At 50.1% G+C, this 14423-nt stretch overlaps 1 protein-coding gene across 2 annotated transcripts in view; it reads right to left on the reverse strand.

Annotated features, from left to right (window-relative positions):
• The window catches only part of MTCL1 (microtubule crosslinking factor 1), a 128388-nt gene extending 115551 nt beyond the window's left edge, over nt 1–12837 (reverse strand). For both annotated transcript variants that reach the window (XM_030926150.1, XM_030926149.1), the window contains exons 1-2: nt 11644–12837; nt 1111–1335 (exon numbers count right to left, since the gene is read on the reverse strand). In XM_030926150.1, coding sequence (XP_030782010.1) covers nt 1111–1335; nt 11644–12702 — 1284 coding nt within the window. In that variant the 5' untranslated portion in view covers nt 12703–12837. The remainder of the gene's footprint in view (nt 1–1110; nt 1336–11643) is intronic.
• Nucleotides 12838–14423: the final 1586 nt, after the last annotated feature.

The raw sequence follows: 14423 nt of genomic DNA on the forward strand, positions 1-14423 counted from the left end.
AAAACTATAAAAATAAAAAATAATCCAGGCACGGTGGTGCATGCCTATAGTCCCAGCTACTTGGGAGGTGAAGATGGGAGGGTCGCTTGAGCCTAGGAAGTGTGAGGTAACAGTGAGCTATGATGGTGCCTCTGCACTCCAGCCTGAGTGACAGAGCAGATCCTATCTCTAAAATAATAAAAAAAAATTCTGCATGCATAAGATGTTCAATGTAGTCAAGTTTTAAATTTTGTACTGTGGCTCTGGTACAGTAAACCATTTGAATGACCAAAGCAGTTAAACATGTTTACCTTCTAAAAGCAAATGCGGAAAGAGGCCTTGTAAGCGAAATATAAATCACCCTTTATTACACTGAATGACATTTTGTTAGTGGTTTATAACTTTGGTAGAATTACAGAGGTTCTTTTCCTGTTATCATACTGAAAGGCTAGATGAGATTTCACAAGTACTCTGGTAATAAAGAGAACAGTATGCATAATTCATCTCTAGATAAATGATTTGATAATCAGGTCATGAAGGCCTCGCTGGCCACGGAGAGAAAATGGCATAAAGTCTGGGATTTCTTCCCATTATTCCCACTTCTCCCAGTGGTTCTCAAAGACACCTTAGACAATTTGTGATGATTTCTCCTGGCGTTAGATCCTCACTACACAAGTCTCGCTTGGGTTATGGGAATGTCAGGATTTCTGCATCCTGGAAACCTAAATAACCATAAAAAATGTTAAGTGATATGGTCAACTTTTAAGAGTGGCCTTTGACTACACTGATAATAGATTTTTTTTACAATAGATTTTTTTTTTTTTTTAATTTCAGAACTTTCAGAGTTTCTGCAGAATTTCTATCCAATTGTCAGACCCATTGGCAGGTATTAATTCTTTGTTATCGCAGATTATTATCATTTTTTTAAAGTTAATATTATGACAAATTTAAACCTGGGCTGTCAAAGTCACACAACTACATACACTCTATAAGCCATAAAGCAAACCAAGACTATTTATGCTGCAATCTGTAGAGACAGGCACAAGCAGGAAAAAAACAGCAGGGAAATGTGCACGTGGCCAGCCGGCCCACAGCAGCCTCGGGGGTGGACGCACCACCCCTCTCACTCACCTTCAAGTCCTGCTCCAGGCTTCGAATAAGCTCGCCATCCACCTGACCCGTCTCAGCCACTTTCAGGCTTTTCTGCTCAGCTTTCCGAAGACGGTACTGCAGGATTCGGCAGTTTTTATTAGCACGGTCCAGTTCTCGCCGAAGTTCCTGCAGTTGGTAAACATCTTCCTCTAAATAACTGTCTCTCATCTCTTCCATCTCAGCACGGAGTTCATCTAACTCATCCTATGCAAACCAGACAGAGAAGATTTATGAGCCAAGTACATCAAAAAAGGATGGTGTGTCTCTCCTTCATCCCCGCTCCTCAATACTAAATATTGAAAACCTGCACGCTTACCCATCAGCTCATGGCCACGCCTGTGTGACAGGCAGCAGAATCTCTGGAAATTTGCACGAGATAATATAATTGAGTATGTTCAAATCTTATGTAATCAGAAGCTAAAAAACTGGATTATTCATTGTGGCCTCTCAGAACTTATCCCACTCCCAACATCTCCTTACATAATCAAATAAAATCAACTCTGCAGATAATCGAACCTTTCGATTCAAACCAAACATTGACCTAAGCCTTTATCTCTAAGGCAAAACCTAAGTACTAAGATGAATCATAGGGACCCTGCCTTCAAAGAACATACACTTCAGTAGGATAACAACTGCTAATTGCCCTGGAACTATAACATATCTGTAAATGTCCCAAAAATTCTGTTCCACAAGACGCATCTCAGCATTGACTAAGCGACTCTATCCACAAATGAGACATTATCCATTATTTTAAATACACACTGGGTATGTTTTCTCCCATTCACCTATCCTGTATTTCCCACACCTCCACTCTGCTGTCCACAGGAACATACCATGAATACAGGAGAACCCAAGGGGTCATTCCTGGCTCTCCCTTCCCTCCCATTTCGCAGCCAAGCCCTCAGCCAGAGCTGTGCCTCTTCTGGACAGATCCCCCTGGTCCAGGCCTCCCTCCCTGGGGGAGGGGAGCCACACACAGATATAAGTGGAGACACACAGGTGCCCACTGCCCAGCTGGCCCTTTAATCCTCCTATAGTCTGTCCCCCACCCAGCAGAGCGATCCTTTTAATGTGCAAATCAGACCACCTCACTCCCTTCTCAAACCCTCCAGGGGCTTCCTTCTTTCCAGGCCTCCCAGGGCCTCCTGGCCACACTCCCTCCCTGCCCACGACTAGCCTTGCAGGGTCTGAGACTGCTCGCACCTTTGCTTCTTCAGGCCTCAAGACCTTACCTGCTATTCCCACTTCTGAAAACACTCCCCACTCCAGATCTCTGCAGAGTTCATTCCCTCATATAATCTGAGGTTATGCAAAGCCTCCCCTGACCACCCTCATCAGCTCCCAAGTCTCTAGTCTCTTGCTGGCTCTATTTCCTTCCCACCTCTGAGTGCCATCTAATAGTATTGGTATTTTTCCTACTTACTGTCTGTCACCTACACTAACAAGGTAAGCTTCAGAGGGGAGCAAGCTTGTCTGTCTTGCTCTTCTCTGCATCCAGAGCAGCATGGAGCACACAGTAGGCCCTCAATAAATATGGCTGAATGAACACACAGGTGCGCCAGTGAACACTTACAAACACCAAGTCAGAAAGGCAGCTAACATCAGACACAACTGCATGCTCGCTTTGTTCCAGTCTTGCAGCCCAATGATGAAAGCTTCTAACCAAACCCACAGATGTAGCTGCAGGTATGAGATATTCACACTACTGAAGTGTTACACAAGATTTAAAGGAGGAACAATTTGAAAGGAGGAAGATTAAGAAAACACTCTAGGGATTTTCTTGACTGGTTTCATAATTGATAGTTTTAGATGCCTCCAGAATAGCATGCACTCAGTTATTCCCATTTACTTTATTCAATTAATATTAAGGTTCAAGAAAAAAAAGTATCTCCTACACTTAGACACCCTAATTGTCCATTCTTGTCCTGCTATGTAGTTTGTTCCTGGATTCTTACCACTCATGCTAATCCTGTATTTATTCTTAAAACCAGGAATTGACTAACAATATAAAACAACGTGCCCAACATCTGAGCCTCAGACAAAAAAAAAAAGAACAAAAAGAAATCTCCGGAAGATGTGTTTATCCTAGGTAAGATTAAGTACAAGAAACACAACAAATAAAATTGGGAATCCTTATGGAAAAATAAGAATTGGCACAAAATGGGGTGACGAAGATGCTTCAGTCAACCTTAGCTATACACAATGGTTGACTGGATAGGGCACAGATATGGCAACTCATCCCCCAATCCAGCCTGTAGGTTCTCTCCACTCTGCCTACACTATCCCATCAAGAGAATGAGCTACTCACTTGACCAGGACTCAACTGGAGCCTGTTTCAATAGGCTACCAAGGAGAACAGATGTTAAAGAAGAAAGCTTCACCAACTTCCCAGTAGTCAAATGCATAAAATGTTCTTCTTCTTCTTGGCTCCTAAATGTTCCTACAGAATTTCTATACCAAAGATGAAAATATTAAAAATGTAAGATGTCCTAATGTGTCTTAAGAAAGATCAATCTTAACACTGAAAACGTTGTGAACTCTAACCGAGTTTCATTTCTTTTTTCCTCCATGGAAATCTCTCCTGGTAAATCCTGGTCCTTGTGGTGAGATCTACTGGAACTGGAAGTTACTGAACTGAGCATAGGAGCTGATCAGCTGAACACACATAAACAGAATGGGTGGTCTGGGCTCTTCAGGGGACCAGAGAACACAGCTCTTTCAGGACAGTGCTTGCCAACTTTTCAGAAATCTTCCACAAAGAGGAGGCTGTTACTGATGCCTGATCACTGAGGCTTTGATGACGCCCTATGGGAGCTGTACCCCTGCACTACCCACTCCTAGAGGAGGTCAACTGCAGACTGAACGCTTTAAAATGAGCCTTGTGGTTGTCACTCTTTCAACAGAGTGGGAAGTTAGTTCTGAATCTTCAAAAATCAACGTCAAGTTTGATTCGCACCCCATCCATGAAACTTAATGGATCAGACTTTAAGAACCTAATAGCCAATGCTTGTTTCTGAGTAAAGAGGTAATTGTTTCACTGAGTCATTCATACAAATCGGTTCAATACAAGCAATAATCACTAAATGTTCAGCACTAAGTCAATATATGTATATGTATATCCCTCCATACAAATATACAGTGACTTGGGCCATTCTGTTCATGAAAAGAATAGTTTGCGATTGTTCTTCCTTCCAGAAAGCCTTCCAGAGTCATTAATGCCTGGGATTATCTTAACTCAGACAAAAGTTTTTAAAATGCAATACAGCCCTAAGATGCAAGGTACAGCTTCCAGGTATAAAACATCTCTAGCTTTCAGACTTTGCCACAGGAGAACCCATATCCACCCTAATGTTAAATGCTACATTTTTATACATATGTTACAGGTGACGAAAACTGTTCGAGGGCTAGATGCAACCACGCCTCCACATCATTGAGTAGGCCAGATGTAAATAGCAATATTTTTTGGCACAAATATCACCAACATTAGTTGTACTGAAAAGAAAATTAGGGGCCGGGCGCGGTGGCTCACACCTGTAATCCCAGCACTTTGGGAGGCCGAGGGGGCGGATCACGAGGTCAGGAGATCGAGGCCACCCTGGCTAACACGGTGAAACCCCATCTCTACTAAAAATACAAAAAATTAGCCAGGCGTGGTGGCGGGCACCTGTAGTCCCAGCTACTCAGGAGGCTGAGGCAGGAGAACGGCGTGAACCTAGGAGACAGAGCTTGCAGTGAGCAGAGATGGCACCAGTGCACTCCAGCCTGGGTGACAGAGTGAGACTTTGTCTCAAAAAAAATAAAGAAAAGAAAAAAGAAAATTAGGGAGAGACCATATGATATGGTTCCCCATACCACATGGATCCCCACTCAAATCTCATCTTGAGCTATAGCTCCCATAATCCTCACGTGCCATGGGAGGGGCCCAGTGGGAGGGTAACTGAACCATGGGGGCGGGTTTTTCCTGTGCTGTTCTCGTGATAGTGAGTAAGTCTCAAAAGAGATCTGATGGTTTTACAGAGGGCAGCTCCCCTGCACAGTTCTTACGTGCCTCCATGTAACATGAGTCTGTGCTCCTCCTTTGCCTTCCACCATGATTGTGAGGCCTCCCCAGCCATGTGGAACTGTGAGTCCATTAAACCCTTTTATCTTTATAATAATTACCCAGTCTAGTGTTTCACAGAAGTATAAAAATGGACTAATGCACCATAACTGCATGTATTTAAATCACTGCTCTTATAATTCATATTTTATCTAAATTTACAGAACAGGCGTCGTTTATTAAGCACCTCACCCTCATTACTAACCCTACAATAACCCTATCAGGAACATATTACACAGTTTCTAGACAAAAAAAACCGAGGCTAGTTACATGTGTCCAAAGCGTCACATCTAGTAAACTTGAAGCCGCACTGCAAACCCAGGCCTGTCTGCTTTCAAACACACACTCTTTCAAGTAAATACTATAAATTATTTGCTTCAACCTGGACAAATGAAACAATAACAGACCTTCAATTGTACTTTTAAAAGCTGACCATCAGTGTAAACCAATAAAAGCAGCCTAACATTTACAGCTCGACAAGTGACAACACACAAGCATATCCATTAGAGCAACTGGTTCTTAGGAAGACACTGCAATGTGCGGCAAAGATATCCATGCCTCTTCCCTCCTATTTTTAAAGAGACAGGGTCTCACTCTGTGACCCAACCTGGAGCGCAGCGGTGCAACCATGGCTCACTGCCAGCCACCTTGAGCTCCCGGGCTCAAGTGATCTTCCTGCCTCAACCTCCTGAGTAGCTGGGATTATAAGCACATGCCACCATGCCTGGCTAATACTCCCATCTTTAAAATGAGGAAACTGAGATTCTCTAAGTATAAATGGCTTTCCACCATTGGTCTGTTGCAGAGATAGGACCAGGGCCAGTATTTCAACTCTTCCCAGAGAGCCTAGAAAAAAGTAATTTTCAGGTTCAGTGAAAAGCAGTTAAAGAGAAGCAAATTATAAACCATGTAAGCTGGCAGCAGCCATCTGAAAAGCAAAAACCATGATTATTGGAATTAGGGTCATGATGGATAGTGATTTTCAAACTAACATTACATTAATTTTCTCACGGCATGCTCCAATTTAGAAAACTGTATTGCAGAACCTTAACGACATCTGCCTACTAAAACTTTACGTAAATCAAATCAAGCAGAGTATATGATGTTTCTGACAGGTGTAACTTAAGATATAGTAAATAAAATCGGAAAATTGCTATTGTCATTTTATACACAGAAATAAGAAAAAAAAACTGTCCTTAATAGTTTTTTACTGAATTAACATCAAGTCTAGAGGATGCTCAAGTGTTAGATCATTACCTCATTGAAAAGCTAGTTTCAATTAAACGTCTTTTTAAGTTTTGTATATAAAATGAAATCTTGAAGCACTGTGAAGTCCAGTCAACTATTCCCCTTTGCCTGTGGCCGACAAATCAAGCCTTATCATGTATCTCAAATTAGAGGAATAATGAGGTACCATGTGTGCACTAGAGCAAACCAAGATTAAAATTACATGTTTCGATGAAAACCTCTAACAGGATAGTTATTCATGAATATATAATAAAAACCAAATCCATGGTTTCTTAGTATAAGTGATGAAAACTCTTAATCATGTTAATAACTATATGAAAATCTGAATCTCTTTTAAATACCCAAAATCAGTAACTATCTCTATTTTAGCACCTCCTCTTTAAATAGACCCAGTTTGGATGGTAGAAGCAGTCATCTGGCTACTGCTGCAATAATTCTATCTTCTGGGCAGACAGAAACTACTGTCTTTTGTAACATACGAATAATCCACCTCACTTCCCTCCAGACAAGGGAAACGTTCTCCTCCAAGAGTTCCAGCTGTAACTAAGGAGGTGCAGGGCCACTCCCACTGTCTACCAGGTGACGGTCCAGCCAGCACCTGGTGGTCACAGCTCTCGCCTACGTTAGCTGCCACTGAAAATGATCACAGCCACTCTCTTTCACTGGCTGAATACACAGCGGGTATGGACAGCGAATGTCGGGAAAGAATGGGGAATACTGTCCATGTTAACCCTTCCGAAAGAGAAAGGATTTCGGGGAGCAAGGAGGCGCTGAGACACATCAGCGGCAGAGCACCGCCTGCGCTCCTCTCCAAGTGCCCCTCCACCCCCAGGCCACACCGAGCGCCCGGCACCTGGGCAGCCCGGCAGCCAAATGTCACAAACCAGGTCAGGGCTTGAAACTCAAAAGGCTAACTCCAACGAGAAGTACGATGGTAAGCTTGGATCAGCAGTGAGACACTGCAACCCATAAAACCAAAGCTCAACCTCTCCCTTAGGAAATCACATTCCTCTCCAAGAAGCCAATTTTATCTGCCCCTGTATCTAGCACCAGCTTGTTTTCTTTTAACAAAAAACAATTCCTATGAAATAACTGAGAAAGCAAAGCAAAAAGAAACGGCTCTCCCACCCCAATCCTCACCCACCCTGCGGAGGTCAGCATGGCAAGAGGACACTATTTGGGGGTGGGGGAGGTGTGAGGTTATGGCCACTAAAAGCATTTTCAAAATAGGCTAGTAAATGCCAACTGATTAAGTCCTCCTGAAAAGCCTGTGGAAACAGAGAACATAATTAATATGCTGACAATGAGCACTCCGGCTTGTCTGATTGTCTCAGAGCACTCGAGCAAAACAGTTCTGGCAGCCCGGCGCGGAAGGAACACACCAGCACTTTGCCGACGTCCTCAACATTAAGAAAGTGCCTGGGTTTTACGAGAAGCCCAGTCCTTTGGATAACTCAGCTGAAGCGCTCACCTGAATTTCAGAATACTTCCAAATGTATTTGAGTTTATCAGAGGTCAAAGGACGACAAGAGTGCTTTTCTGTCTGTGTTTTCACACAAAAGCCAGCTACCTGGATTGATTTTGCATTTTTCACCTAGTCACCCAGGCACCATTTGATGAAGGTGGAGAAGGAACAGAAAGCAGAGTCAGGGATGATGAAATTGTGCTCTGTTACAGCACAACAGAAGGTGTCCACTTCTCTGTTGACACTGGCTATTTTAAAAAATACAGGCCAGGCCGGGCATGGTGGCTCATGCCTGTAATCCCAGCACTTTGGGAAGCCAAAGCAGGCGGATCACCTGACGTCACGAGTTCAGGACCAGCCTGGCCAACCCAACATGGTGAAACCCTGTCTCTACTAAAAATTCAAAAATTAGCCAAGCATGGTGGCAGGCACTTGTAATCCCAGCCACTCAGGAGGCTGAGGCAGAAGAACTGCTTAAACCTGGGAGGCGGAGGGTGCAGTGAGCCGAGATCACGCCACTGCACTCCAGCTTGGGCAACACAGCAAGACTCTGTCTCAAAAACAATAAATAAAATAAAATAAAATAAAATAATACAGCAGCCTGTCTAAAAGCCAAGATAATTCCACTTAAATGTCCTGATCCATAGGACATCCTCCTAAGGTTTTGCTGGACTTATTTTTCTGCTGAATTGGGCTTTGGTCATTCTAGTTCAGAAACTGCGACAGTCTTGTACAACAATGATGACAGCACTTACTTGGAATCCTCCAGAATACAACAACGTAAAATCTGTGGGCCAAGCCTCTTGTCAGATACAATGGAATAGATGGATGCTGTATCTAAACCTGACAGTTAGTTCTGTGCAGCGCTCCCTAACAAAGCAGCAAGTCAAGGATGTACTTTTATCTACCCTCTTTACAAAGTACCCCTACGGGGCACAGAGGCTCAAACTTGTAATCCTAGCACTTTAGGAGGGCAAGGAGGGAGGATCACTTGAAGCCAAGAGTTCAAGACAAGCCTAGACAACATAGCCAGACCCTGTCTCTATAAAAAATTTAAAAAGTTAGCCCAGCTTGGTGGTGTGTACCTGTGGTCCCAGCTACTTAGCAGGATGAAGCAGGAAGATCACTTGAGCTCAATTTCAAGGTTACAGTGAGCTATGATCATGCCACTGCACTTCAGCCTGGGCCACAGAGCAAGACTCTGTCTCTCTAGAAAAAAGAAAAGAAAAGAAACAGAAAAAAGTACCCCTGAAAACAACAAAAAGAGAAGTTTTGATTTATAAAGGGCACACGCTAACCACCACTGCAAAGGCGTGACTACTGCCTCTGCCCCATGGGGTCCCTGAAGCTCTGGACCCAATTTTGCACATGTGGGCAGGCTCCATGACCTGTAGAAAAAAAGTCCATTAGGATCCTTGCGTTTCTTTCCCGAACTGAACTATTGTCATTTAAGCTTCTAAGTGACCAAGTGAGTACCTCACATGCATACACGTAATCATCTGGTTTGCTAGCCTCCTTCAGAACCCTCTTCTCTCCCCTGCTGCCAGAGGAAGGGTGGGGAAGTGGGCTCAGGCAGAGTAAATGGATGCAAGTGACACCTCCTCCACAGTAAATGGCAACTGAACAGTCCTCACAACTGAAACACTGGCAGTGGGATTTATGTGACCATTCGTACAGAGGCTAGTGGAGAGACGGGCATGACAGCCCTCTCACCTGAAAAGAAAACAGAGGGCCCCTAGAAAAGCTCACCACAGGGAACATTTTGAGCTATGAAAACAACTCAGAAGCAGTGTGCTCAGAGGAAAGCAGCCTCGCTGGAAATAGGGCTGCATCCCGGTGCAGTAAAATGGGCACAGGTGCTGGGGAAACACAGGTGCCACCACTTACTCATTGTATGACCTTGGCCAAGTCATTTCTGTTTTAGGTTCTCAGCATCTCCGTCTGTGAAATAGTAGTTATGACCATGATACCACCACCATAACGCTATGTTGTTGGGAAGATCCACTGAAATACCAAATACACTATATGAGACTCCAGGCTCAGACACATTTCATTCATTGCGAAAAAATAAAGCAAATAACCAGCTGCACCAAGAATGAACTTCAAAATGATGGATAGCGTACCTTAAGATCAAAGGTATAATGAGAAACTTCTTTAAAGAAATACAATTTTCGCTTGCATAGCAGTCATTTGGATAAACACCATTCAATCAGAAAGTAAGTCAGGGGTTATGCTAAGAGCCGAGGATACAGAAACAAGATTATCTTTGTCACCCTCAGGGAGCTTACATTTGTTGGATATTTACAAAACAGCTGCTTTCATGATGGAGTCACCCGCAACATAGTTGCCTTTGAACTTCACTCCGTTGTCTATTACCTAAGAGTAAGTGACAAAAGCAAACACACTATCTGAGACATCGTGCTGTAAGTCCCAATCTTTATTCTGTCACCTCTCTTTCTCTGCCTGTTACTTCTTGCACAAAGTAAAGTAACCACAAGGCTCAGCTGGTTGGAGCAGCTCCATAAGAGATTCAGGCTTGGGACCGCCCAGCAGTGTTAACGTGCTCTGATTGTGAACTGCAGACTTCACCACCATTCACCTTAAAATCCAGTCCTCAACCCCACTAGCCAACAACTGGCCCGTATTGGTTAGGCTCATCATTTGCTGAGAAAACAGCTGAAATCACATAAACCCCTGAAGAAGCAGGGCCACACCCCTGGGTTTGAAGGCTGCTCATTAAGACTTAACAGATACACAGATTTATACCACTGGAGTTGTTTACGAACCTGAAGATTACAATAAATACAACAGTTGCTATCAGTACAACTCCCCTTATTTTCTCTCAAGTCACCTGGATCGTCCTGACCCCGGGAACCCAGTCTGCAGCGTCAGCCCCCCTTCGTGGAGAAAAGATGGAGCCGGATTAAGCACCCAGTGCTAAGGCGACTAAGAGGCCACTGCCCGCAGGCCCTGCTGGAAAATACTCAGAGTGCAGCAGGCGCCGCGATTCCTTAGAAAGTGCTGGCGTGGCCTCTCCCGACACAGAAAGCCTGCTCCTTGATGCTTACAAAGGACTGGCCCGCGCAACGCTGTTGCTCCTCCACCCGGGCCACACTCCAGGGACCACTACTGAGCTTCAGCTTGGTCACCGAAAACGGCGCGGCCCCCTCTACCCGGGATGTCGGAGCCCAGGAGACCCTGAGGGCCCCCAGCTCTTTCTATAATTGCAGGAGAAGGGGCGGGCGGGTCCGCAGCCGGGGCCCCCCAGTGGCATTGTCCTGAACCGCCACGCCCGCACGTGGCCCGGCTAGAGCTCTCTGGGGAAGGATCACCTGTTCCCACAGGCGAGGCTGGCACGTTCTGAGCGGGGACGGGGGTTTCGGCTGAGGTCCCCAAAACGATTACAGCCTCCTAGGCCCCAACAGGTCAACAAAAGTAAAAGTATCAGCGAAGAGAGGCAAGAGTTCTAGACGCGAGAACAGCGAAGTGGGTTGCGAACTGGCGGAGACCCCCAGGTCTTGCTGCTCCTTCCAGAAGTTTGGGCTTAAGTTCCCAACGCCTGACAATGCGGGGGCAGAACTGCGGAGGGCAGGAGGGAGAAGGCGCTGGACAGGCCCAGGAAGGCGGGGTTGGCGGGTCCCCGCCGCAGTCAGGCCCTCCGGGGGCGCCCCGGGACACCTGCGGCCGAGGCGCGGCTCACCTTGAGATAGTCGTTCTCCGAGCGCAGCTCCTCCATCTCCCGCAGCAGCTCCTCTTCCTCCGCCGCTGGCACGAGCCGAGGCTGCTCGCCCAGGCTGGGCTCCTTGGGGGTCCCGGGGACTGGTCGCTCCGGCGGTGCGCGACCCCGGGCATCCTCCGCCGCGCCGGGCCCCGCGAAACCCCCGGAAACTCCGCCCGGGATGCTCCAGCCCACGGGACAGGAGCCCGCGGCGAGGAGCGCTGGGGGCTCGGGGCTGCCCGGCGGCGCTCCCCGGGCTGCGGGGCTCGGCGTCGGCGCTCCTCGGGGGGGTTCTCGGTCGCTGGAGCCCGTGCCAGATTCGGCGTCGCTGCTGGCGGCAGGGAGCAGGCGCTGCTCGTCGGACAGGGGTTCGGAGGGGCAGTCGGAGAGGTCGGAGCTGCTGTCCGTGTGGCTGATGCGCGAGCAGCGGGCCGGAGACCCGGCCACCGAGGTCACCGCCAGGGTCACGGCAGGAATCCGGGCGGCCGGGGTCGGGGGGACGATGGTGCGGGCGGGTGGCGCCCGGGAGCCGCGCTTGGCTTTGCGGCCCTTGGCAGCGGCGGGCGGCGGCTCGGCTCCAGGAGGCTTCCCAGCCCGGGACAGCGGCTCCGCGGGCGCCACGCGCGCCGCCCTCCTGCTTCCCAGGGCAGCCTTGGCACCGCCCGCCGCTCTGGCCCCGGCGCCCGGCGGGGGCTTGTCCTTCGCGCCCGGCACGCCGCCGCCGCGCCGGGAGAGGCGGCCGGGCGCGGCCAGGGACCCCGGCGAGGGCGGCGCCTTGCCCGCGAGGTTGGGCGAGCGGGGGGCGGCGGGCGCCGGGGCTCGGCCCGAGGAGGGGACGGCCGGGCCGGGCGCGGCGGGCCGGGCGTGCAGGTCCTTAAGGAAGGGTCTGGCGGGCGAGGGCGCTCGGTGCAGCCGCCGCCTCTCGGCCACCGGGTGGAGGTGGTGGTGGCGGTGGTGCTGGCCGGGCGGCTGCAGCTTCGCGTCCGGGGCGCCTCCGCCCGCGGGGCCGTTCAGCGTCTCCATGGCGGGGTCCGCGGGCATCAGCTCAGGCGGCAGACGCTCCGGGCGGCGACGGCGGCGGCGTGCAGCCTCCCCGCGCACTCGCTCATCACTGTCCCAGCCCCGCCCGGGCTGCGCCCCGCGCTCCCGCCGTTCCCCGCCCCCCGTACCCCGGCCCCAAGGATTCCCGCGGGGTTCGTCGCCGCCACGCTCGCCCCTAGCTGAGGTCACCGTGGATCGAGTTCTCCCGGCTCAGCAGCGCGGCGGCTCCTGGCCGCTCGCATCCCCGGACCCCGCGCTCCGGGCTCGCGGTCACCGGTGCAGCGGCGGCGCTGGCGGCGCGCGCCCGGCTCCGGCGTCCCCCTCCCCGCCCACCGCCGGCCCGCTACGGCCCGCGCCCGCCCCCGCCGCTCCCGGCTGAGAGAAGCCGCACGCGCGCGCCCCGCCGCCCCGCGCCCTCGCCCGCTGCCCGTGCGCATGCCCCGCCTCCAGCCAGCCGGCGCCGTGCGGGGGAGGGGCGAGGGAAGGGGCGGGGCTTGCGCTTCCCGGGGGGCGGGCACCCGGCAGGGACGGGGCGGGGCCTGCGCGCCCTTGGGAGCAGGCGCAGGCTGGGTCCACGCGCCCTCGCCGCCCGGGGACCCTCCTTGCTTTTTGAGGCCCTAGAGACGCTGCCAGGAGCTAGGGAGGAAGGGAAGAGGCGGAGGTGAAGTGGGGGCAAGGGGCGGCACCGGCCACTTGGGGAAGGCATGTGCTGCGGCTGACAACGCCCCCCTCGTGCCCCTCCGCCCGCCGCCGGCCTCCCCGAGGCCCGTCCCCTCCCCCGCTGTCCTCTCTAAGCTGTGCCCCTGGTCCCCGAGCTCCTTTAAGGATCGCTGGTACCAGACACAGCTCTCGCGTCAAAACGGCACGGCGGGCGCTCCACAGTTGGCACCCCTGTGGCCTCAGGAGCTCAGAAGAGGAGGAGCTGCTGCCCCAACAGGAGAAGCCCTTGCCAAGCTGGGGGTCAGAAAAGGAACTCGCATTTATAGTTCCGGCTACGAGCCAGGCCTGCTGGCCACTTACTGGGCATTGTTTTATTTAAATCTCACCACAGTCCCGGATTGGAATTGCTGTCTTCGGTAAAGACTAGGGCACCGGCGCAGGGAGGTGAAGTCACTTGCCTGCGATGCCTCACCCAGTCCCTGGCTGAGCGGGCTTAAACCCAGGTCCTCAGGATTCCGAGTCCTGCAGGCTTTCCGCCTAGAGAGCCCGGAGCCCGGGCACCGGTTCTACCTCTTGAAGGCACTAGACCTTTCTGAGCCCCAGTACCCTCGCCTGCATCATGAAAACGTGCTGCCACCTGAGTGTGTGTGAAGACTGAGCAAATACCAGAACACACCGTGCAAACTATAAAGTGCAGTTCACATCCCATTGGGTGCAGTTTATGTCCCAGGCGTTGGATGTTGTCCAGTGCCCATAGGAATAAGGGCCAGCCTGTCCTCTAGCCCTGGCGTTGCAGGAGACAGAGGGTCAGGTAATAATTACAAGGTGGAGGGCGGGAGCGTAACCCCGCCTGGGGAGGCTTGCATTTTCCTGGAAGGACGGGTTGGTCTGGCAGCTGAGGGCCCAGGACACAGTAGAGCCTGCAGAGAGCAGGGCCCCTAGGCGGGGAGGCAGGTGGGTTAGGAATTAGAGGGGAGACTGGAGGGTGTGTGGCACCGAATATCCTACCAAGGCCGTTGGGCATTAAACTAGAGGCGGTAGCCAGGGCAATTCTGAGCAAG

The sequence above is a fragment of the Rhinopithecus roxellana genome, chromosome 21 (genome assembly GCF_007565055.1).
Source record: "Rhinopithecus roxellana isolate Shanxi Qingling chromosome 21, ASM756505v1, whole genome shotgun sequence".
NCBI lineage: Eukaryota > Metazoa > Chordata > Mammalia > Primates > Cercopithecidae > Rhinopithecus > Rhinopithecus roxellana.